Genomic DNA, 25,986 nt, shown 5'->3' on the forward strand with positions numbered 1-25,986 from the left:
GCCGATATGGTCATGGCTGTCGATGCCTTTGACAGCGCAGGCTCCCCCATCACAGCCCGCCAGATCAAAATCTGGACAAACAGAGATCCCCTCCTATCCCTGATTAAGAAATGTGTACTGACTGGGGATTAGGCGCCCGCACACGGAGCATGCCCTGAGGAGGTCAGACCATTCCACAGACGGATGGATGAGCTCTCCATCCAAGCCGACTGCCTACTATGGGGCAGCCGGGTAGTTATGCCCCAGAAGGGCAGGGAGGCATTCATCAGGGAACTCCACAGCGAGCACCCAGGCATTGTGCTGATGAAGGCCATTGCTCGGTCACACGTTTGGTGGCCTGGAATTGATTCAGAGCTGGAACACTGTGTTCGCAGGTGTACGACGTGTGCCCAGCTGGGTAATGCCCCCAGGGAGGCCCCACTCAGCCCGTGTCCCTGGCCCACCAGGCCATGGTCATGCATTCATGTTGACTACGCAGGCCCGTTCATGGGTAAGATGTTCCTTATTGTGGTAGATGCCTACTCAAAATGGATCGAATGCATCATTCTCAATTCATGCACGTCATCTTCCACCGTAGAAAGCCTACGTGTGATCTTTGCAATCCATGGCTTGCCGAACATCCTGGTTAGTGATAATGGCCCATGTTTCACAAGCTACGAATTCCGAGAGTTTATGTCGGGCAATGGCATCAACCACGTCAGGATTGCGCCGTTCAAGCCGGCCTCCAATGGTCAGGCGGAACGTGCGGTCCAAATCATTAAGCAAGGTATGCTGAGGATTCAAGGACCCTCCCTACAATGCCGCTTATCGCGTCTCCTGCTGGACTATAGATCCTGACCGTATTCGCTCACGGGGGACCCGCCCGCAGAGCTACTAATGAAACGGACACCCAAAACTCGGTTGTCCCTCATTCACCCAGTCCTGACCGACATAGTTGAGGGCAAGCGCAAGTCACAAAACGAGTACCATGACCGTAATTCGAGGGGGAGATATATAGAAATAAATTATCCTGTATTCGTCCTCAATCACGCCATGGGGCCCAAATGGTTTGAGGGCACTGTAATTGACAAAGAGGGGAATAGGGTCATCGTGGTAAAACTCAACAATGATCAGATATGCCGTAAGCATCTGGACCAAGTAAAAAAAAAGGTTCAGCATCGACACGGAGGAACCTGAAGAAGACCATGAGATGGAGCTCACAACACCGCGCAACAAGAGCAATCAGAAGAATGAACAGTCCCTGTGGTCAGCCCAGAATCACCACAGGTGACAGACACTCACGTCAGTGTCCAACAACCAGAGCCCCAACTGCGGCGCTCCACGAGGGAGCGTAACCACCTGAAAGACTAAACCTATGATCCCAATAAGACTTTGTGGGGGGCGGGGGGGGGGGGGGGGGAGGTGATGTCATGTATGTAACCACAATGTAACACCACTGTATTCCTGTATACACTCAACCTAGATGCACACCTTGACTACAAGGGGTGAACTTGTGGGAGACACTCCTTACCTGATCACACAGGTATAAAAAGGGAGGTCCCATGCAGGGTCATCGTCTTTGGAGTCCTGTAATAAAGAGCTACGGTCACAGAGTGACCTTGTCCCCAGAATGTGCCTTGTGTGGTTTCATGCTGTAGAGTAAGAACTTTACAGGTTTTGTGTAACATGATTGGTGAAGAAGTTAGATATAACAAAGGAAGAAAGTGAGCAATTGGAAAGGAAGAATAAAGAGAAGTTTTAAAAAATAAGCTTGGATTTTAAGTCTAGACGTGAGTGGAGGGGACAAGAAGTGTCCATAACCACGCCAGTCTGAGGCCTGGGACATTTTAATTCCTCATTACCGTGTTCCGGCACAGACTATGGTTTGAAGCTGGTGAGAATGACAAGCTGGATGACAGGCAGGAGCGGATTTGTGCAACCAGGCACTTAAGGGAATGGTTATTATTATTAAAAATGCTATTGTTACCACACAAATTAAATGGTGAGCAAGTGGCTCCAGAAATGATCACGGATGGGAAAGCATGGGGGTGGGGAGGGAGAAGCCTGGGATAGGGAGGCCCAAGGTTTCCTTGTTGGGCTTGAAGAACTCCTGCTCCTCCTGGCCCAGAAAGAAATCTTTAAAAAATGATAAAATGAAATTTATCTAGGCCTCTTCTGGAGCAGATTCTGCTTCCTGTCAGCTTTCACTGGTGGCTCTGGCAGTTAACATCATGAGAGAGTGATGTCATTGGACGTGGATATTGAAATATTGATAAGGTCCCTGTCCTCCCACAGCTGCCAGCCCCTACGCTGCAGGAAACCTGCCAGTTGAAATAGTGGTGGGCGCAAATGCTTAAGGAAGCGCCCAGCTGCCATTTTTACCACCAGCGTGCCCCACTTCCACTGGGTGAGCATGTTTAAAATGGCCTTTTACTCAATGAGGAAAAAAAAGACAGACAGTCAACAGCCATGACATGATGGTTATAATGTAAACAATAGAAACAAACATCCAAAAATGGCATTAATTTCAGATTTCAAAAAGGCAGATTGTTCTCTAACTTTTTTTTAAAAAACCAGTGCAATATGTAGCTTAATATTTGGAAATTTGGAATCACATGATGGCACTGATGTGGAGCTGCCTGTCCCTCCCCAGTTGGGGAAGCCACATTCATAATGTTTTAGGCAAAAGAGCGCTGACACCAATACAAAGCTCACCTTAATTCCTGTTGATGTTACTGCACTGACAGATTTAAAGTCACAGATAATGAAGGCCACCAAATATGTGCTCATTCTTACACTCACATCGAAGTGGTCTTCAAAAAGTCCGCCTCCAATTGGGAAAGATTTCATCTACAAAATATATCATCAATAATTTCAGGAAAGCCACCAAGATCTGTTCCAAATGTAATACTTCCTGCTCTTCAGTAGAACATTTACAGCCACCTCACAGTCAAACTCTGAACAAATATTTTGTATCAGTCTTTATGGTAGAGGACACTAACAATATTCCAACAGTGGATAGTCAAGGGGCTATCAGGGGGGAGGAACTTAACGCAATCACAATTACTAAGGAGGTGGTACTCAGTAAGACAATGGGACTAAAGGCAAATAAATCCCCTGGACCTGATGGCTTGCATCCTCGGGTCTTAAGAGAAGTAACGGCAGGGATTGTGGATGCATTGGTTGTAATTTACCAAAATTACCTGGATTCTAGGGGAGGTCCCAGCAGATTGGAAAATTGCAAAGGTAACGCCCCTACTTAAAAAAAAAGGAGGCAGACAAAAAGCAGGAAACTATAGACCAGTTAGCCGAACATCTGTGGTTGGGAAAATGTTGGAGTCCATTATTAAAGAAGCAATAGCAGGACATTTGGAAAAGCATAATTGGGTCAGGCAGAGTCGGCATGGATTTATGAAGGGAAAGTCATGTTTGACAAATTTGCTGGAGTTCTTCGAGGATGTAACGAACAGGGTGGATAAAGGGGAACCAGTGGATGTGGTGTAGTTGGACTTCGAGAAGGCATTTGACAGGGCGCCACATAAAAGGTTGTTGCACAAGATAAAAGTTCATGGGATTGGGGGCAATATATTAGCATGGATAGAGGATTGGCTAATTAACAGAAAACAGAGAGTCGGGATAATGGTTCATTCTCTAGTTGGAAACCAGTAACGAGTGGGGTGCCGCAGGGATCAGTGCTGGGACCTCAACTATTTACAATCTATATTCATGACTTGGAAGAAGGAACTGAGTGTAATGTAGCCAAGTTTGTTGACGATACAAAGATGGGAGGAAAAGCAATGTGCGAGGACACAAAAAATCTGCTAAAGGACATAGATAGGCTAAGTGAGTGGGCAAAAATTTGGCAGATGGAGTAAAATGTTTGAAAGTGTGAGGTCATGCACTTTGGCAGAAAAAAAAAATCAAAGAGCAAGTTATTATTTAAATGGAGAAAGATTGCAAAGTGCCGCAGTACAGCAGGACTTGGAGGGGCGGGGGGGGGGGGGTGCATGAAACACAAAAGGATAGTATGCAGGTACAGCAAGTGATCAGGAGGGCCAATGGTATCTTGGCCTTTATTGAAAAGGGGATGGAGTATAAATGCAGGGAAGTCGTGCTATAGCTATACAAGGTATTGATGAGGCCACACCTGGAATACTGCGTGCCGTTTTGGCTTTCATATTTAAGAAAGGGTATACTTGCTTTGGAGGCAGTTCAGAGAAGGTTCACTAGGTTGATTCCGGGGATGAGGGGGTTGATTTTTGAGGAAAGGTTGAGTAGGTTGGGCATCTACTCATTGGAATTCAGAAGAATGAGAGGTGATCTTATCGAAACCTGTAAGATTATGAGGGGGCTTGACAAGGTGGATGCAGAGAGGATGTTTCCACTGATGGGGGAAGACTAGAACTAGTGGGCATGATCTTAGAATAAAGGGCCGCCCAATTAAAACAGGGATGAGGAGAAATTTATTCTCTGAGAGTTGTAAATCTGTGGAATTCGCTGCCTCAGAGAGCTGTGGAAGCTGGGACATTGAATAAATTTAAGATAGAAATAGACAGTTTCTTAAACGATAAGGGGATAAGGGGTTATGGGGAGCGGGCGGGGAAGTGGAGCTGAGTCCATGATCAGATCAGCCATGACCTTATTGAATGGCGGAGCAGGCTCGAGGGGCCGTATGGCCTACTCATGTTCCAATTTCTTATCTTCTTATGTAAAATGGGCCTGTTAGATGTAAGAGTTGGAAGCAGATATCTGGACCCTGAAATCCCTCCGATTAAGTACCTGGTGGTTATGCTGGGATTGCAGCTGATGTTGCCCTACAGTGCTGATCCTATCATTTGCATGGGCCAGCCAGGCATCAGTGCCACTGCAGGTGCATCTCTGGCACCTGCCTGCCGATCCCTGCCACAAACTCCAGTGCCTGCTCACCCGCCTGCCAGGGCAAGTGTTGCTCAGGCCCCTCTCCGACCCCAGTAAACATAGAAACATAGAAAATAGGTGCAGGAGTAGGCCATTCGGCCCTTCGGGCCTACACCGCCATTCAATGAGTTCATGGCTGAACATGCAACTTCAGAACCCCATTCCTGCTTTCTCGCCATACCCCTTGATCCCCCTAGTAGTAAGGACTACATCTAACTCCTTTTTGAATATATTTAGTGAATTGGCCTCAACAACTTTCTGTGGTAGAGAATTCCACAGGTTCACCACTCTCTGGGTGAAGAAGTTTCTCCTCATCTCGGTCCTAAATGGCTTACCCCTTATCCTTAGACTGTGACCCCTGGTTCTGGACTTCCCCAACATTGGGAACATTCTTCCTGCATCTAACCTGTCTAAACCCATCAGAATTTTAAACATTTCTATGAGATCCCCTCTCATTCTTCTGAACTCCAGTGAATACAAGACCAGTTGATCCAGTCTTTCTTGATATGTCAGTCCCGTCATCCCGGGAATCAGTCTGGTGAACCTTCGCTGCACTCACTCAATAGAAAGAATGTCCTTCCTCAAGTTAGGAGACCAAAACTGTACACAATACTCCAGGTGTGGCCTCACCAAGGCCCTGTACAACTGTAGTAACACCTCCCTGCCCCTGTACTCAAATCCCCTCGCTATGAAGGCCAACATGCCATTTGCTTTCTTAACCGCCTGCTGTACCTGCATGCCAACCTTCAATGACTGATGTACCATGACACCCAGGTCTCGTTGCACCTCTCCTTTTCCTAATCTGTCACCATTCAGATAATAGTCTGTCTCTCTGTTTTTACCACCAAATGGATAACCTCACATTTATCCACATTATACTTCATCTGCCATGCATTTGCCCACTCACCTAACCTATCCAAGTCACTCTGCAGCTGCATAGCATCCTCCTCGCAGCTCACACTGCCACCCAACTTAGTGTCATCCGCAAATTTGGAGATACTACATTTAATCCCCTCGTCTAAATCGTTAATGTACAGTGTAAACAGCTGGGGCCCCAGCACAGAACCTTGCGTTACCCCACTAGTCACTGCCTGCCATTCTGAAAAGTACCCATTTACTCCTACTCTTTGCTTCCTGTCTGCCAACCAGTTCTCAATCCACGTCAGCACACTAACCCCAATCCCATGTGCTTTGACTTTGCACATTAATCTCTTGTGTGGGACCTTGTCGAAAGCCTTCTGAAAGTCCAAATACACCACATCAACTGGTTCTCCCTTGTCCACTCTACTGGAAACATCCTCAAAAAATTCCATAAGATTTGTGAAGCATGATTTCCCTTTCACAAATCAATGCTGACTTGGACCTATCATGTCACCTCTTTCCAAATGCGCTGCTATGACATCCTTAATAATTGATTCCATCATTTTACCCACTACCAATGTCAGGCTGACCAGTCTATAATTCCCTGTTTTCTCTCTCCCTCCTTTTTTAAAAAGTGGGGTTACATTGGCTACCCTCCACTCCATAGGAACTGATCCAGAGTCTATGGAATGTTGGAAAATGACTGTCAATGCATCCGCTATTTCCAAGGCCACCTCCTTAAGTACTCTGGGATGCAGACCATCAGGCCCTGGGGATTTATCTGCCTTCAATCCCATCAATTTCCCCAACACAATTTCCCGACTAATAAGGATTTCCCTCAGTTCCTCCTCCTTACTAGACCCTCTGACCCCTTTTATATCCAGAAGGTTGTTTGTGTCCTCCTTAGTGAATACCGAACCAAAGTACTTGTCCAATTGGTCTGCCATTTCTTTGTTCCCCGTTATGACTTCCCCTGATTCTGACTGCAGGAGACTGATTGTCCAAAATGGTTTAATTCTTCAGGGATCCAGGCCGTTTGCCTAGGCTAGACCCCACTGGCGAATCCTACAAATACCCATGTGGAGGTCAGTACACCTCACCCGGCGTACCGACCGCCACTGTGACACTGTATGTGCTTCCAGATTCAGCAGCAGAAAGTCCTAGCTTCGGCTTTGACTTTGCTCCCTGATCATTATTTACCTTGTATGCAAGTTACATCCATTACAAGGTAAAAATGAAACTTCCAGATACAGCAGTGACCCAGTGCAACTTGGTCTTCCCCTAGTCTCCCGCCACAGTTAAAACAGGTGACTGCCGGAACCCCCGCAAAATTTTGCCCCCTGGTATTTTGCAGGTATTAGGTCGGGGAGTGACATTTAGTTGTTTATTGTAAAGCTAATTTTTTACAAATCTGTATTCAGTGATTATTAGTAATTAAACCATTCACACAACATACCATTTCGTTGGCTACAAGTAAGGTCAAGAAAATCCCTCGATTAGAAATAGTGGGATTAGGACAGTCAAATCACAGAATGAACATTTCATACCATCGGCATGTTGGACAATGCAATATGCTGCTTTTCTCTTCTTATCTTGATTGAGAAGTTGGCTTTAAAAGATGGTTCATCAAAACATGGAAAGGCCATCCGTGCCAATGTGGGTTCAAAGTGGGTAGATGCAAGAATTCTACAAAAAACAAATAATTCATAAAAGAAATGAATTCAAACTAAATGAATGTGAAACAAACTGAAAGGCATATTTTTCTCTATAGCTACACATGCTGTTTATACAGTTGAGAATCATGTAGAAACCAGCATATGCCTGGACACCTCTTGGACTATGTGGAAAGTCATTTAAAGTGTTACCTTTAACCATTTTCTATTTGAATAACAAACGCTACACTCAATTCATCAACAGAAGAAATAACGTGAATACCTAGGTGTCTACATATCTGAATATATCCAATGCAGCCAACCTAATTCAAATGTGAGCCAATAGTTCTAAATTCCACATAATTTATAGAAAAAAAATACAAATGAGAAAAGTGAAAAAATCTAACATCCTACAAAGTTTCCTAAAACATTGATAATTAAAACACTCAAACTCATTGATAAAAGAATGACATAAATTCGCAATAATCACAGTAAACAGAATATTTATTCAGTAAGAGTGGAAATAAAAACTGAATGCATGAGATCTATATTAAATTTGCCACGTATGTTGCGCACTCCTTATTTGCGTATCATCGGGCCCAACATTGCCCAACCCCTTTTTTCGGCGCATTGACCTGAAGCGCGCAGACTTTTCACGCTGGAAAGGGCGCCAGATAAAAGAGGCCCCATCCTGGCCACTCTTCGGAGTCCCCGGAGTCGTGGTGTGGCGTGGAGACTGAAGGGAGGGGGGGCGGGGGAGCAACAGGCCAGCGCACAAAGCACTGCCGGCACCTGCGCGCATTCTCTGTGAGGACTGCGCGCATGCTCCTGCCCTCCCAGCGCGTCCTGTGGGCTGTGAGCAGGACCCGATGCTCACAACCCCTATCCCAGGCCGAAGGGACGCCCGATCTCGCCGCACCCTATCCCCGGCCGAGTGGACTCCAGCACCGGCCGGCCGACCTGCTGAGTTCCCGGGTAGGTAAGGACTTTGCTTTTATTTTTTATTTAGTGGCTGTGCTTGAAACGTATGATTGGGGGGGCGGGGGGGGGAGGAGAGTTTTTTTAGGGTGGGGGGGGGCAGGGGGAGTTTTTTTTTGGGGGGGAGGAGGAGAGTTTGGGGGGGAGGAGCAGAGTTTGGGGGGGTGAGGAGAGCTTGGGGGGGGGGTAAGGAGAGCTTGGGGGGGGTGAGGAAAGCTGGGGGGGTGAGGAGAGCTTGGGGGGGGGAGGAGAGCTTGGTGGGGGGGAGGAGAGCTTGGGGGTGGGGAGGAGAGCTTGGGGGTGGAGAGTTTGGGGGGGGGAGGAGAGCTTGGGGTTGGAGAGCTTGGGGGGGCGGTGGAGAGCTTGGGGGGGGGAGGAGAGCTTGGGGGGGAGGAGAGCTTGGGGGGGGGGAGGAGTGCTTAGGGGGGGTGGAGAGCTTGGGGGGGGTGGAGAGCTTGGGGGGGGTGGAGAGCTTGGGGGGGGTGGAGAGCTTGGGGGGGGGTGGAGAGCTTGGGGGGGTGGAGAGCTTGGGGGGGGTGGAGAGCTTGCGGGGGGTGGAGAGCTTGGGGGGGGGTGGAGAGCTTGGGGGGGGTGGAGAGCTTGGGGGGGGGTGGAGAGCTTGGGGGGGTGGAGAGCTTGGGGGGGTGGAGAGCTTGGGGGGGTGGAGAGCTTGGGGGGGGTGGAGAGCTTGGGGGGGGGTGGAGAGCTTGGGGGGGGGTGGAGAGCTTGGGGGGGGGGGGTGAGAGCTTGGGGGGGGGGGTGGAGAGCTTGGCGGGGGGTGGAGAGCTTGGGGGGGGTGGAGAGCTTGGGGGGGGGGTGGAGAGCTTGGGGGGGGGTGGAGAGCTTGGGGGGGGTGGAGAGCTTGGGGGGGGGTGGAGAGCTTGGGGGGGGGTGGAGAGCTTGGGGGGGTGGAGAGCTTGGGGGGGGAGGAGAGCTTGGGGGGGGGAGGAGAGCTTGGGGGGGGGAGGAGAGCTTGGGGGGGGGGAAGGAGAGCTTGGGGGGGGGGAGGAGAGCTTGGGGGAGAGGAGAGCTTGGGGGGGGAGGAGCTTGGGGCGGGGGGAGGAGAGCTCTGGGGGGGGAGGAGAGCTTGGGGGGGAGGAGAGCTTGGGGGGGAGGAGAGCTTGGGGGGGGGGAGGAGAGCTTGGGGGGGGGAGGAGAGCTTGGGGGGGGGAGGAGAGCTTGGGGGGGGGGAGGAGAGCTTGGGGGGGGGAGAGCTTGGGGGGAGGGAGAGCTTGCGGGGGGAGGAGAGCTTGGGGGGGGGGAGATGAGCTTGGGGGGGGAGATGAGCTTGGGAGGGGGGGAGGTGAGCTTGGGGGGGGGGGGAGGTGAACTTGGTGGGGGGGGGGGGGAGGTGAGCTTGGGGGGTGGGGGGGAGGTGAGCTTGGGGGGGGGGGAGGAGAGCTTTGGAGGGGGGAGGAGAGCTTGGGGGGGGGAGGAGAGCTTGGGGGGGGGAGGTGAGCTTGGGGGGGGGAGGTGAGCTTGGGGGGGGGAGGTGAGCTTGGGGGGGGGAGGTGAGCTTGGGGGGGGAGGAGAGCTTGGGGGGGGAGGAGAGCTTGGGGGGGGAGGAGAGCTTGGGGGGGGAGGAGAGCTTGGGGGGGGAGGAGAGCTTGGAGGGGGAGGAGAGCTTGGGGGGGAGGAGAGCTTGGGGGTGGAGAGCTTGGGGGGGGGGGTGAGGAGAGCTTGGGGGGGGAGGAGAGCTTGGGGGGGAGGAGAGCTTGGGGGGGGAGGAGAGCTTGGGGGGGGAGGAGAGCTTGGGGGGGGAGGAGAGCTTGGGGGGGGGAGGAGAGCTTGGGGGGGGAAGGAGAGCTTGGGGGGGGGGAGGAGAGCTTGGGGGAGAGGAGAGCTTGGGGGGGGAGGAGCTTGGGGCGGGGGGAGGAGAGCTCTGGGGGGGGAGGAGAGCTTGGGGGGGAGGAGAGCTTGGGGGGGGGAGGAGAGCTTGGGGGGGGGAGGAGAGCTTGGGGGGGGGAGGAGAGCTTGGGGGGGGGAGGAGAGCTTGGGGGGGGGGAGGAGAGCTTGGGGGGAGGGAGAGCTTGCGGGGGGAGGAGAGCTTGGGGGGGGGGGGAGATGAGCTTGGGGGGGGAGATGAGCTTGGGAGGGGGGGAGGTGAGCTTGGGGGGGGGGGGAGGTGAACTTGGTGGGGGGGGGGGGGAGGTGAGCTTGGGGGGTGGGGGGGAGGTGAGCTTGGGGGGGGGGGAGGAGAGCTTTGGAGGGGGGAGGAGAGCTTGGGGGGGGGAGGAGAGCTTGGGGGGGGAGGTGAGCTTGGGGGGGGGAGGTGAGCTTGGGGGGGGGAGGTGAGCTTGGGGGCGGGGGGAGGAGAGCTTGGGGGGGGAGGTGAGCTTGGGGGGGGGGGGAGGAGAGCTTGGGGGGTGGAGAATTTGGCTGGGGGTGGGGGAGGAGGAGAGTTTGGGCTGGGGGGGAGGAGGAGAGTTTGTGGGGGAGGAGGAGGAATGTTTTGGTGCCTTTCCCGGGCAGACTTTAAAGATAAGGTAGGATTTACTTCTTTTTGTTGTATTTTAGTGGTTTGAGCTTTTCCTTAATGTTTGGTGCTTGGTTGTTGAGGTCCTCTCCAGTTCCCTTCCCTCCCCTTCCCTATCCCTCCCCTTCCCTATCCCTGCCCTAATGTCTGCCGAATGTGCGCTGCTTTTTCTTAACTGCCCGCAAGGTTTTTCAGAGCTGACCACATATGCTGACCTAAGTGGATTTGGAGTAAGTGTTTGCTAGCCAAAGTGGCATACATGGCTAAAACTGTCCTAAGTGTCTGGGAACGCCCCCTTTTGACAAAAAAATCTTACCTAACTGACTTACTCTGGAGCAAATTTTGGGGGGGGGGGGGGGAATGGCATTTTCTAACTTACGTCAGAAAAAACTTACTCCAATAAAATTGATGCAAGTCATGGCCAATGTTGGGTCCATCATTCTGTAACACATGGTCACAACTGCAGCTGCACACTTCTATCACTAGATGGAGCTCCATAAGCTGCAGATCCCCATTCCTATACCTACATCATTAATACATTCCGAGAGAGCTTTGCTTTGTCTTGACTTTCTGTGGGCAAACCCACGGGAGATCTATTAGCTTGAATTAATAACTAGAAATATACAGCAGATTAGTCAATGTCTAAAAGGTGACAATAGGTTAATGCCAATTCTGATGAAGGGTTCCCTTCAGAACTGTTACCCATATTTCTCTTTCTGATGCCAATTATCCTGCTGTACATTTTAGCTATTTTCTGTTTTTTATTGTTTTGATTTAAGAGTGAGGGTGAATGGAGTTTTTAGGAAAGAGGCTGATTTCTGGAAGATTTTTACTTACTAAAGATGGACCATTCATTCAGTACAAGGTTCTCAACTACTGAATATGGTTAGTGAAATAAAGATATTTGTAGGGACGAGGGATTGCTGCAAGTGGACTAAAATATATTTCTTTCTAGGTGACCTGGATTGAATTCAGCTTGAAGATAGAATGAAAGTTTCCTCTCTCTAATGGATTTAAAATGAGAGAACCATCTTAATACAATCCTCAATCAGCTGATCCCTTGTATAAAAATAATATGCTGTAAATTTGGCAAAAATAACTGAGATGGGAAGTGAAAGTAGGGAGGTGGTTTACTTGTTTGGGTTGAGATACAATGTTGCGGTAATTACGGAGCTTTCCACATTGCACTTTCCCCATATTCTGGGACAAAATGCTAACACTTAATAAGGTATTGGAGTTGGATACAAAATGGACTAGTGTTGCATTCCTTAGCACTATTACTACTTACTTTGATGAGATCAGAACAAGATAACCACTTTAAAATCAATGACCACAAATATTGCTTTGGTGATAATGTAAAATGCTTGTCTATAACTTGACAAAGCACTTTTAAAAAGTTTTTGACATAAGTTAGCAGTTATAGATGGTTAGTGGACAAAATAACTCCCATGCTGTCATTATTAAAAGTAATCCCTCTGGATTAGTTGAACAAAATATGACAACATGTTTTTTGAGTAATTGAGGTGTCATATTAGCATTACTAGATAGATGGATGACCGTTTGAGTGTACCCCTTTTGAAAGACCTTAGTGAAAGAAAGCTTATCACATTTAGTGACATTCTGAAATTACTCAAATATCAAGTCAACTCTCGGGCAGTTCCGCGAGTTTTAAATAATGAATCAACTAGATTTTCAAAGGAATAAATTCGATCTTTAAAATAAAACCCACTGTTAAATAAGATATTTATGCCAAAAGTGGCTGTTTTTGAGGTACAGCACTGAGGTAAAACTGATTTGTAATTTAGTTTAGCTTTAGATGTTTTCAAATTTGGGTTTTCCAAATCTGAAGCTCAAATTTTAAAGCTACGGTGTACAGGAGTCCACCTCTGAAGTCCTTCTCCTTTGTTCTTGATTTAATATCTCATGATATTTAGCATAAAAAGTTTTGGGTATGTGTTAGTAAAGCTCATTAATCAACATTTTTGGTTTCCTCTTTTTCCAATAATTTCAGTATGAGAGCAAAATATTCATAAAGCTACATGAATGTTGTGGTTAAATAAATACAAACACACATAAAGGTCTTTTGTAATTATGTGGCAGTTTGGTCCATAGAGGAATACCAATTCTTTCTTTACCGAAATGTGTTAACAGCTTACCTTGTTTTACCATCTGGTGTTCGATAACTACTTTTATAAAAGCCGTTGAAGCCATCAGATAGATTGGCTGAATAGTAAATGTTAATAATGTACTTCTCTCCACTATCCAGAGGCCTGGCAGTCTCTAGTGCTATTTGCTCATATGGTGGGTATTCCAAAATGTACAAACTGCTTTCCAGGTGGGCAGTCCCATCTTTTGATAATGCAATAGTTGCCTTGGTGATTTCCAGGTGCTTGCTATGGAGGATGATGGAGCTGGTTTCTTGACTGACAAAAAAATGAATCCTTGCTACTCCAGTGAAGTTCAGTGTGGTCAAATTTGGGTGTATTAGAAGGTCATAGTGGATTGGCATGATCCGATCAGGCAGCCTCATCTTGTTCCAAGGAAACTTCTGACCATTCGAAGCTGAAGGAAAGTCTCTGTTATCATGGTCACTGGTGCACAGCACGACCTGAAACAGCACTTCAACAGCCAGGAACAGCATATTCTGCTTCAACAGCATTCTCCAAACTGTGAGGGAATCTAAAAGTACAAAACATTAGTAATAATGCAATGCAACAATTTGAACTAATAATAATACATTCTGGAAGTTATCTAACCCATATCAATAGATTACAGCCAGAGAATCAGAAAATGTCATAAACATTGCACAGTTTGCAGTAAAGTGCATTTTACACAATTGCAAGAACATCGATTTTGGTAATTTGATCATCCAACTACTGAATAAACAGAGCTGCATTGCTGAATGTTCAAATCATATGCTAAACAACAAATGTTGTCCTAGAAACCATTGTAACAGAAATCGAAACTAATCTATTAATATAATCCCTGCAGTTACAGCTTCAGCAGTGACAGAACCAATGGCTTTTTAAAAAAATAAAATATGCATCTTCTGTGTGTTTTGACATTTCTATGCACTGCAACAACCTAATCTACAGAAAATGTCCTCCATTTTATTATTCCTTGCCTCCCTCAGTCTTTCTTTCCTCCGAATATATTCAGGCATCGAGGCCCCAATTTTCCCTAAGAAAAAATAACGGTGTACACTGACCTGTACGTACGTTTCGTTGTGGTCCGTCAGCTCTGGAAAAAAATTGCAAGTTTTCTGCAAACCGACGCATCTTGTCGCGCCGGCGATACCAGAGTCGATCTCGGGGGCGGGGGGCAGAAATTAGAGTGTGCGCGTAAAACGCACAGCACAGGCGTGTAAAAAAACGTGCTTTTTAAAAAAGAAACGACCAACTCATTGTGCATGGGTAATGCGGACATTCGGCCGGGGATAGCAACGGGTCCAGTTGGCTGCATGGAGGATTGCCATTGATGTTTTTCGGTTGAAGAAGATTATTTATCTGATGATTATGCCTGCAGTTTTGATTTTTAAGGATTACCAGGACTTCAGGAACATCCTAGAAAATTTTGGGCCACTTAGTACGTCGAAGGAAAAGGTCATGAAGAATTATTTATTATTTGAATGCTTACAGTTCTATCATCGGGGCGAGTAGCAGCAATGATAAGTTTTCTTTTATTTATTTTATTTTTGAAGTTATACAAGGTTCCATAAAGTTTCTTTAAAATAGGTAGGGGGTCCATTCGGCCGGGTATAGGAGCGGGCCAGCGCTGCTTTCTTTAACTGCAGGTAAGGGTTTTTCCTACAGTGTTTCTAGTGTCTGTGCACCGATTTAAAAAATATCACTAATCAGGAACATAACAACATAACATAAGAACATAAGAATTAGGAACAGGAGCAGGCCATCTAGCCCCTCGAGTCTGCTCCACCATTCAACAAGATCATGGCTGATCTGGCCGTGGACTCAGCTCCACTTACCCGCCTGCTCCCCATAACCCTTAATTCCCTTATTGGTTAAAAATCTATCTATCTGTGACTTGAATACATTCAATGAGCTAGCCTCAACTTCCTTGGGCAGAGAATTCCACAGATTCACAACCCTCTGGGAGAAGAAATTCCTTCTCAACTCAGTTTTAAATTGGCTCCCCTGTATTTTGAGGTTGTGCCCCCTAGTTCTAGTCTCCCCGACCAGTGGAAACAATCTCTCTGCCTCTATCTTGTCTATCCCTTTCATTATTTTAAATGTTTCTATAAGATCCCCCCTCATCCTTCTGAACTCCAACGAGTAAAGACCCAGTCTACTCAATCTATCATCATAAGGTAACCCCCTCATCTCCGGAATCAGCCGAGTGAATCGTCTCTGTACCCCCTCCAAAGCTAGTATATCCTTCTTTAAGTAAGGTGACCAAAACTGCACACAGTACTCCAGGTGCGACCTCACCAATATGCTATACAGTTGCAGCAGGACCTCCCTGCTTTTGTACTCTATTCCTCTCACAATGAAACTTGGCCTTATGTCCCGAAATGGTGTGTATTGTACTTTTCAACGTCCATTAGCACCAGAATGTATGGCGCCAAACATTCTGGCGCTGGTAGTCGACACCCGCACCCCATAATTGGGGATTCTCTAAACTAAACTTCTGCGCCAGAAAAATCACTGGGTGCCGAAAAAAACGGTGCCCAGTGCTGGGCAAAATTCAGCCCTTAAAACCTAAGCCCAGCAGTACTACTTCCTGATTTATCTTGCTTTCTCTGATACTCATTTCAATCCCGATGATTTACTGCACTGCACAACTTCACAGATCGCTCAATAATACATTATTCTGAATTCCAAGTTGAATTTTTGTATTTATTTCTGTTTATATCCCACAATATAGATAAAAAAAACAAATTGAGGAAATCTGTGAATCTAATATTTTTCCAATGGGTGCTCCTGACTTTGTAGAAAATGAGTGACCTTGTTCAGCACATTTTTTGTGCCCAGTGACTTGTCGTTTGCACATTATTTGCTGGATTTACCCTCTGAATAAATAAATGCAATGGGTCCAGAGATTCATTCTCTACTTTTTAGGTCTGAAAACAGAACTTTACACAACCTGGGGAACTCTTTATAAAATGCTTGTGCAACTGCCTGACAATTTGTCCCTATAAAAGAGTTTCAACTGCTATAGCAACTGCTGTAAATATGTTAAAAGTCGTGCGTCTAATATGCACTTCCTATTTCTCATACTTACTTTCTGGTGTCATACTTTTTAACAGCAGCAATTGAAGAACTGAAGAGGGGGGAAAATACCATTGGGAAACTACTAAGAACTCATGAAAAGAACCAATCCTGAAAGCCCAATTCAGAAAACTTACCAATTAAAAATAGAAATAAATGGGTATGCTCTGATAGCCATTACAGAGACGTGGTTGCAAGGTGACCAAAGCTGGGAACTGAATATTTAGGGTTTTTTGATATTTCAGAAGGATAGGCAGAAAGGAAAAGGAGGCGGGGTAGCTCTGTTAAAAAAAGGATGAGATCAGTGCAGTAGTGAGAAATGATATTGGCTCAGAAGATCAAGATGTAGAATCAGTTTGAGTGGCGATAAGAAATAATAAGGGAAAGAAGTCACTGGTGGGAGTAGTCTATGGGCCCCCTAACAGTAGCTACACTATAGGACAGAGTATTATCAAGAAATAATGGAAGCTTTTAAGAAAGGTCCGGCAATAATCATGGACGATTTTAATTCTCATATTGATTGGACAAGTCAAATTGGTAAAGTTAGCCAATGAGGAAGAGTTCATAGAATGTATCCAGGTGTTTTCTTAGAATAATACATTGTGGAACCAACCAGGGAGCAGACTATTTTAGATCTGGTAATGTGTAATGAGACTGGATTAATTAATGATCTCATAGTAAAGGGAAGAGTGATCATAGCATGGTAAAATTTCAAATTCAGTTTGAGGGTGAGAAAATTAGAACTCAAACTAGTGTCCTGAACTTAAATAAAGGCAATTACAAAAGTATGAAGGCAGAGTTGGCTAAAGTGAACTGGGAAAATAGATTAAAGTGTAAGACGATAGATCAGCAATGGCAGACATTTAAGGAGATATTCCATAATTCTCAGCAAAGATATATTCCAGTGAGAAAGAAAGACTCAAAGAGAAGGATGAACCATCCGTGGCTTACTAAGGAAGTAAAGGATGGTATCAAATTGAAAACAAAGGCATACAATGTTGCGAAGATTAGTGGAAGGCCAGAGGATTGGGAAATTTTTAGAAACCAGCAAAGGACGACTAAAAAAATAATGAGAGAAGAAGATAGATGATGAGAGTAAAGTAGCAAGAAATATAAAAACAGACTGCAAGTCCAGAACCAGGGGACACAGTCTAAGGATAAGGGATAAGTATTTAGGACTGAGATGAGGAGAAAACTCTCTTTGTTAACCTGTGGAATTCCCTGTCGCAGAGAGTTGTTGATGCCAGTTCATTGGATGTATTCAAGAGGGAGTTAGATATGGCCCTTATGGCTAAAGGGATCAAGGGGTATGGAGAAAAAGCAGGAAAGGGGTACTGAGGTGAATGATCAGCCACGATCTTATTGAATGGTGGTGCAGGCTCGAAATGTTGGAAAAATTTGCTGGAGTTCTTTGAGGAATTAACAAGCAGGGTGGATAAAAGGGAACCAGTAGATGTTGTGTATTTGGATTTCCAGAATGCATTCGATAAGGTGCCACATAAAAGGTTACTGGACAAGATAAGAGCTCACGGGGTTGGGGGTAATATATTAGTATGGATAGAGGATTGGCTAACTAACAGGAAACAGAGTCGGGATAAATGGGTTATTTTCAGGTTGGCAAACTGTAACTAGTGGGGTGCCACAGGGATCAGTGCTGGGGCCTGAACTATTTACAATCTATATTATTGACTTGGATGAAGGGACCGAGTGTAATGCAGCCAAGTTAGCTGATGATACAAAAATAGGTGGGAAAGCAAATTGTGAGGAGGATGCAAAGAGTCTGCAAAGGGATATAGACAGGCTAAGTGAGTGGGCAAAAATTTGGCAGATGGAGTATAATGAAACACAAAAAGATAGCATGCAGGTACAGCAAGTAATTAGGAAGGCAAATGGAATGTTAGCCCTTATTGCAAGGGGGATGGAATATAAAAGTAGGGAAGTCCTGCTACAACTGTACAGGGCGTTGGTGAGACCACACCTGGAGTACTGCGTAAAGTTTTGGTCTCCTTATTTAAGGAGGGATATACTTGCATTGGAGGCAGTTCAGAGAAGGTTCACTCGGTTGATTCCCGAGATGAAAGGGTTGTCTTATGAAGAAAGGTTGGGCCTATATATTGGAATTTAGAAGAATGTGAGGTGATCTTATTGAAACATAAGATTCTGAGGGGGCTTGACAGGGTAAATGCAGAGAGGATGTTTCCCCTCGTGGGGGAATTCAGAACTAGGGGGCATAGTTTCAGAATAAGGGATCGCCCATTTAAAATGGAGATGAGGAGGAATTTCTTCTCTCAGACGGTTGTGAACCTTTGGAATTCTCTACCCTAGAGAGCTGTAGAGGCTGGGTCACTGAATATATTTAAGGTGGAGAGAGACAGAATTTTGAAAGATAAGGGAGTCAAGGGTTATGGGGAGCTGGAAGGGAAGTGGAGTTGAGATCAAGGTCAGATCAGCCATGATGTTATTGAATGGCAGAGCAGGCTTGAGGGGCCAATTGGCCTACTCCTGCGCCTATTTCTTGCTTTCTGATGCAAGGAGAGAGAAAAAAAGTGTTGAATCAATCAAATAACTCAAAGCACTTTTTGAAAGATTGGCAACTTTTTCCCTACAGCAACTAAAATTTCTCCAAAATAAGATTTTAAACAAAATAAAAACACCAAAATTACATATTTCACAATAAAATTGTCTTTTGTGTTTTTTTACTACATTCATTTTATTATTTTAAAAAAATGGTTCATTCATGGGAGGTTGGTGTTGCTGGCATGGCCAACATTTACTGCCCATCCTTAATTGGCTTCAAGAAGGTGGTGGTGAGCCACCATTTCAGAGGGCAGTTAAGAATCAACCACATTGCTGTGGGTCTGGAGTCACATATAGACCAGACCAGGTAAGGATGGCAGAATTTCTTCCCTAAAAGGCATTAGTGAATCAGATGGGTTTTTAACGACAATCCGGTAGTTTCATGATCACCATTACGGATACTAGCTTTTTAATTCCAGATTTAATTGAATTTAAATTCCCCAGCTGCCTCTGGATTGCCAGTCCAGTAACATAACCACTATGCTACCGTACCCCTATTACTTGAAGGCCTCAGCCTTTCCCAAAAGCTTTGGCTTGTAAAAACACAACAACAAAAGAAATGGAGCAGGCGTAGGCCAAACAGCCCCTTGAGCCTGCTCTGCCATTCAATAAGATCATTACTGATCTTCAATCTCAACTCCATTTTCTCGCCCTATCCCCATATCCCTTGATTCCATTAGTGCCCAAAAATCCACTGACCTCAATCTTGAATCTACTCAAGGACTGATTATCCACAGCCCTCTGGAGTAGAGAATTCCAAAGATTCACAATCGTTTGAGTGAAGAAATGTCTTTGCATCTCAGTCCTAAATGTCCGATCCATTATCTTGAGAATATGACCCCTAGTTATAGACTATCCAGCCAGGGCAAACAGCCTCTAACCATCTTCCCTGTCAAGCCCTCTAAGAAGTTTATATGTTTCAGTGAAATCACCTCTCATTCTTCCAAATTCCAGAGAATTTAGGCCTATTCTACTCAATCTCACCTCAGAGGACGACTCTCATCCCAGGAATCAATCTAATGATAAGTGAGTACCTAAAGTTCATAAAGGTAAGTACATCCTTTCTTAGGTAATTTATCCATTTGCCTGGATGAGTGCAGCTCCAACAACACTCAAGAAGCTCGACACTATCCAGAACAAAGCAGTCCACTTGATTGGCAACCCATCCACCTCCTTAAACATTCACACCCTCCACCTAAAAGCGTACCGTGGTTGCAGTGTGTTCCATCTATAAGATGCACTGCAGAAACTCGCCAAGGCTTCTTCGACACCACTTCCCAAACCCACGTCCTCTCCCACCTAGAAGGATAAGGGCATCAGGTGCATGGAAGCACCATCACCTCCAAGTACCCCTCCAACTCACACACCATCCTGACTTGGAAATATTTTTCTGTTCCTTCATCGATACTGGGTCAAAATCCTGGCAGTTCCTACCAAAGAGCACTATGTGGGTACCTTCACCACATGGACTGCAGTAGTTCAAGAAGGCAGCTCACCACAACCTTCTCAAGGGCAATTATGGATGGGCAATAAATTCAGGCCTTGCCAGCAACACCCATAAAAGAGACCAAATTGTACCCAATACTCAGGTGTGGTCTCACCAAAGACCTATATAATTCCAGCAAGACTACCTTACTCTTATATGCCAACCCCCTGCAAAAAAGGGGAACATACCATTTGATTTCCTAATTGCTGTTAAACATGTTAATTTTCTGTGATTTGTGTACAAAGACCCCCAAATTCCTGATAACAGCAAAATTACCCAGTCCCTCAGCTTTTAAAAAATATTCTGCTTTTCTATTCTGACTAAAGTAGCTAATTTCACATTTCCCACATCCCACATTATACTCCATCTGCTACCTTCTTGCCCATTTACTTTGTACGTGGGTATTTTTGCCCAACGCAGTGACATAGGTAGCTAATCTTTCAGTATGAGCAAGTCCAATGTAAGAAAGAAATAACTGCATTTACATAATGGCTTTCACAACCTCAGGATGTCCCAAAGTGCTCCACAGTGAATGAAATACTTTTAAAGTGTAGTCACTGTTGTCACGTAGGAAATCCAAAAGCCAATACGCGCACAGCAAGCTCCCACAAATAGCAATGAGACAAAGACAAGATAATATGTTTTAGTGCCATTGGTTGAGGGATAAATATTGGTCAGGGCACTGCGGAGAACTCCCCTGCTCTTCTTTGAAACAGTGCCATGGGATCTTTTACGTCCACCTGGGAACACTGTTGGGGCCTCAGTTTAATGACTCATCCGAATAACGGATACACAGTTTTGCACAATTCATCAGTAGAATTTAGTTATCCCAAATAACTATTTAGCCCAATGTTTCTCTTCAGCTTCCAGTGGCATCTACTTGCCTGTTTTTCAAAATTATTAAAAGTTACAAGAAAAATATATTCAGGTAACATTTATATTGGGCTTCTTATAAATAAACTAATAGTCTGTATAAGTGAGAGACACCAGGAAACAAAATAGCAGACCTATGCTGCTTACAAACCTAATGTAGCTTTGTTTATGCTCAACTTATAAACATTCTATTTATTTTTTCTCAGAAGACTAATTGTGTCTCTACATATAGCAGTATTTCAGTTTGTATGTTTTTGGAAATGATTTGAACACAAAATGGGATGATGAATTTCAATAGGTTTCAACTAATTTTACATAAAAGATACTTTTTTTTTTACTTCAGAAGGCATGTCAAGCTGAAAGAAGCAAGAGACACACAGTCTTGGAGTTATTTTTCCTCACCAAAATAAGTAACATTTAAATTGAACTTAGAAGGCTTTTCAAACGAACAGGCTCTTATTAGCATCACATTGTTAGAAAATGTAAAGTTTCTTATGAGTGACAACTATGTGTGTGGGAGACAGAGAGAGACAGTGAGACATCCAGGAAGTAATCACAAAATACGGAATTCAATATTTTTAGAGATGTTGTAGAAATTTACAAACCAGTTCTACCAGCATTGGGATCCCATCCACCCAAAAGTGTTGTCAGGCCTATGCAGTCACCTTCCCCTTACCATGGACAATTACAAGGAGTCCACCTGTGTGCTACATCCCACTTCCCAGTTTTCTAAATCTCAGGCTCCCACACATGGTGTTGCCAAAAGCCTGGGCCCCCTAGTCCAGTGCTAGCAAAGCCGAGGACTGTCCTAAATTGTCACAGTTTTGAGGTTAACTAATAACCTTTTGTGTGGAAATTTATCAAATGCCTTTTGGAAGTCTAAGTACACAGTGCTGTAGGTTTTACGACAGCTGACTTGGGTTGGCACTGGAGATTTAGCAGTGGAACTATTTATCACGATACCTCTCAGATGCTCTAACATATAGCACTTATGTAAAAGGGATTTCAGTCAAAAACAACACTCATCTGCACTACAAAGTTATAGCAGTCCTGATTATATTAGGACATTCTTGCTACTGAGGGAGTGCAGCGAAGGTTCACCAGACTGATTCCCGGGCTGGCAGGAATGACATATGAAGAAAGACTGGATTGACTAAGCTTATATTCAATGGAATTTAGAAGAATTGAGAGGGGATCTCATAGAAACATATAAAATTCTGATGGGATTGGACAGGTTAGATGCAGGAAGAATGTTCCCGATATTGGGGAAGTCCAGAACCAGGGGTCACAGTCTAAGGATAAGGGGTAGGCCATTTAGGATCGAGATGAGCAGAAACTTCTTCACTCAGAGAATGATGAACCTGTGGAATTCTCTACCACAGAAAGTTGTTGAGGCCAGTTCGTTGGATATATTCAAAAGGGAGTTAGATGTGACCCTTATGGCTAAAGGGATCAATGGGTATGGAGAGAAAGCAGGAATGGGGTACTAAAGTTGCATGATCAGCCATGATCATATTGAATGGTGGTGCAGGCTCAAAGGGCCGAACAGCCTACTCCTGCACCTATTTTCTATGTTTCTATTATATGTATTCCATGCTTTAATTGTGCATTCAGCTCTAAGCTCTGTAGCAAACACTGCAATTAATCAAACTGAAGGTTTTTTGCATCGTTATTTGTCCCTACTTTAGAAAAAAAGATGCGGACGAGCATCTGGACCAGACATTACTGAGTTGTCTAATTTCCAAACCACAATATAGGAGAAAGCAAAGCAGACCCCCGTCTAAGTACGGAAGCACCTAAAGTCTCTAGATAAGTGACCCCTGAACCCTCACCTATGTTAAACAGCATGAACCCTTTCTTTTATGTTGAACGGCAAGACTATTAACGACCATCTAATGAGAAATTCAGTCAACATGACGATTAATTAAATTCAAATATTTATTGAGCCCCGAAGTCAAGGTCTCTATGCGGTGCCTTTTCCTTATACACTGTCCTCGTCCCAAGGGACCAAGTGCAGAAGTTATTCCACCCCCTTTACAGTAATTATGACGATTCAAACAGTCTATCCTATACAATACTAATTCTTTCTTCGCTTACGATTCCTTGCAGCAGCTCGGGTCGCAGTTCAGCCCAAGCCTCACGGTCACCGTCCCGCCGTTCGCTGTTACCCAGCGAGCTGCATGTTGCCAAAAACACTTTTATTTTCACTTTCGGCTCTGGCTTCCCGAACACGCAGATACACATTTCTTTCATTGAGTGAAACTACTTTGTTTTACCCACAAATTCATATATTTTTTAATACATGGCCAGTGTTAAATAATGATTTTAATTCCCTGTGGGGAAGATTGGAGGCGGGTGAGATATTGACGCGCTTGGGACAGAACGTGAGAAACTGACCAGCACCTCCGGGATACCCGGAAACTTCAGGTGTCCCCAGTAAAGAGTCTTTGAGACTCCGGGTCAACTCGGGTTGGGCAAAAGACCAATGACTGGAAGCAGTTGCAGAGTTATCATCGGTATAACAGGTGCAGTATCTGTGGGCTAAAGTATTACCCTCATGACGATCAGCTTGTGGGGAAAGAAAACGCTTGGGAAACAAGGTCAAAATGATGAACTCCTTTTTTTTACGATTATGCAAATCGCTTGTATTTTCAGACCCTTGCATCCAGCTGCCTGGGCCTTTATAGAGTGAAAACATCGGAACCCAAATCTGCGATGTGTGGCTTTTTTTCAAAATGCACTTAACTGGTTTCCCAGCAATTCTTTTATCCTTTTATCTAATATAAATAGTGTGCCCTGTTAAATGATTAGTAGTAGAGGGTAATTTAGGCATCGCTTATTATAACTTCATTTTCTTTAACTTGTTTCAGTAGTTGTACATTTTTCTGAGTCAGAAGATTATGGTGTTTGTTGTATATGCAGACTGTGGATGTACTCTGTGTAGTCACTGTGTGATTGCATAAGTTGGAGACTTGTTTACCTGATGTACCATCAATAAGGCTTACACTGTGTATATACATGCTGGCACCACTAGAGGGTGCAACTGGTGGAGACCGGGGAGAGGGGGGGGTTCCTGCCCTGATGGCAGGGCCCAGTAAAAAGGCTGCATACCATGCTTGTGCCTTACTCTGGAGTTTGGAATAAAGGACCAAGGTCACGACAGTTTGAGTACAACACATTGCCTCATGGAATCATTCATCACAGGCATAACAGGATTGAAATTCAAGTCCCCAAAAAGGCCACTAGAAAGCAGCGGGCAGGCGGTGGAGTCGAGCGGCTGACGGCTTCCGACTTCCGGTCCAATGGCAGCCACGATCGAAATTCAGCGTGGGGATTTTTCTGGCAGTCCCCACTTCCGCCCCACTGCAGCCGACCATTCTAAGTGCATCAACAAAGAGCGCACCGCCGATCTCCCAAACCTTCATCGCACCTCTGGCGAAATTTACCTCCAAAAATATTTGATCTGCCACGCGGTGCCCCCGACAGCCTTTTCTGTTGGTGCACCTTGCATTCTGTGTGTGAGCCACGGCAGCGCAGCATCCCTTCAAGGGGAGGGCGCACTGCTGCGGCCGACATGCTTTTTTTTGTCGGCTGACTGCCAGGTCAGGCCGACAATTATGCCCCCGGGTTCGGCCGGCTCGCCAATAGGCAGCCTGGCATCCCCTCCACAGCTCCCTGGGGTAGAGAATTCCACAGATTTACAACCCTTAGAGAAGAAATTCCTCCTCATCTCAGTTTTAAATGGGCGGCCCCTTATTCGGAGACTATGCCCCCTAGTTTTAGTTTCCCCTATGTGAAAATATCCTCTCTGCATCCACCTTGTCGAGCCCCCTCATTATCTTATGTTTCAATAAGATCATCTCTCATTCTTCTGAACTCCAATGTGTATTGGCCCAACCTACTCAACCTATCTTCATAAGTCAACCCTGTCATCTCCGGGATCACGCTGGTGAACCTTCTCTGAACAGCCTCCAATGCAAGTATATCCTTCCTTAAAGACGGGGACCAAAACTGTACGCTCGTCACAAAAATTATATTACTGCATCTGCAAATGCTTTACAAAAAACTTTGTTAAAATCCTCCCCGTTATCACCACCCTTCTGGAGCTAGGGTAAATTTCCATTAAAAATCGTGAGTCTCGCGATTCATTTGCAAGAGTTGTCATTACTAATGAAGCATTACCAAATGGAGCATGGAGAGTGGCACCATATCCAATGTGCACTGGGATACAGAGGTGCCACCATTATCCAGCTGGGTGGGACGATTCACCCGATTTCATTCTTATCTGTCAAATCGTACCCAGAGAACCACTTAGCAATGGCTTCGCTTCTCACATCGTTACCTCTGGTATCCCCCAAGGATCGATCCCCTATTACAGCTGTACAGGGTTTTGGTGAGGCCATACCTGGAATACTGTGTGCCATTTTGGTTTCCATATTTACGAAAGGATATAATTGCTTTGGAGGGAGTTCAGAGAAGGTTCACTAGGTTGATTCCGGGGATGAGGGGGTTGACATGAGGAAAGGTTGAGAAGGTTGGGCCTCGACTCATTGGAATTCAGAAGAATGAGAGGTGATCTTATCAAAACATATAAGATTATGAGGGGGCGTGACAAGGTGGATGCAGAGAGGATGTTTCCGCTGATGGGGGAGACTAGAACTAGGGAGCATGATCTTAGAATGAGGGGCCGCCCATTTAAAACTCAGATGAGGAGAAATTTCTTCTCTGAGGGTTGTAAATCTGTGGAATTCGCTGCCTTAGAGAGCTGTGGAAGCTGGGATATTGAATAAATTTAAGACAGAAATAGACAGTTTTTTAAACGATAAGGGGATAAGGGGTTATGGGGAGCGGGCAGGAAAGTGGAGCTGAGTCCATGATCAGATCAGCCATGATCTTATTGAATGGCGGAACAGGCTTGAGGGGCCATATGGCCTAATCCTGTTCATATTTCTTATGTTCTTA

General features: G+C 45.5%; 2 protein-coding genes across 6 annotated transcripts in view; one reads left to right on the forward strand and one right to left on the reverse strand.

Annotated features, from left to right (window-relative positions):
• erap2 (endoplasmic reticulum aminopeptidase 2) overlaps nt 1-25,986 on the reverse strand; it is a 95,347-nt gene that overhangs the window by 47,837 nt on the left and 21,524 nt on the right. The window contains exons 1-4 of one of the 3 annotated variants that reach the window (XM_070884542.1): nt 23,122-23,193; nt 13,020-13,542; nt 7,305-7,443; nt 2,695-2,829 (exon numbers count right to left, since the gene is read on the reverse strand). In XM_070884542.1, the coding sequence (XP_070740643.1) occupies nt 2,695-2,829; nt 7,305-7,443; nt 13,020-13,522 (777 nt within the window). In that variant the 5' untranslated portion in view covers nt 13,523-13,542; nt 23,122-23,193. Of the gene's footprint in view, nt 1-2,694; nt 2,830-7,304; nt 7,444-13,019; nt 13,543-14,071; nt 14,081-23,121; nt 23,194-25,986 lie in introns of those variants that run through there. The other 2 variants (XM_070884547.1, XM_070884534.1) reach the window with 2 other exon arrangements.
• LOC139266875 (endoplasmic reticulum aminopeptidase 1-like) overlaps nt 23,289-25,986 on the forward strand; it is a 124,711-nt gene continuing 122,013 nt past the window's right edge. For all 3 annotated transcript variants that reach the window (XM_070884485.1, XM_070884525.1, XM_070884502.1), the window contains exon 1: nt 23,289-23,549. The gene's annotated coding sequence lies outside the window, so the exon portion shown is untranslated. The remainder of the gene's footprint in view (nt 23,550-25,986) is intronic.

This window comes from Pristiophorus japonicus, chromosome 1 (genome assembly GCF_044704955.1).
Source record: "Pristiophorus japonicus isolate sPriJap1 chromosome 1, sPriJap1.hap1, whole genome shotgun sequence".
Lineage (NCBI taxonomy): Eukaryota > Metazoa > Chordata > Chondrichthyes > Pristiophoridae > Pristiophorus > Pristiophorus japonicus.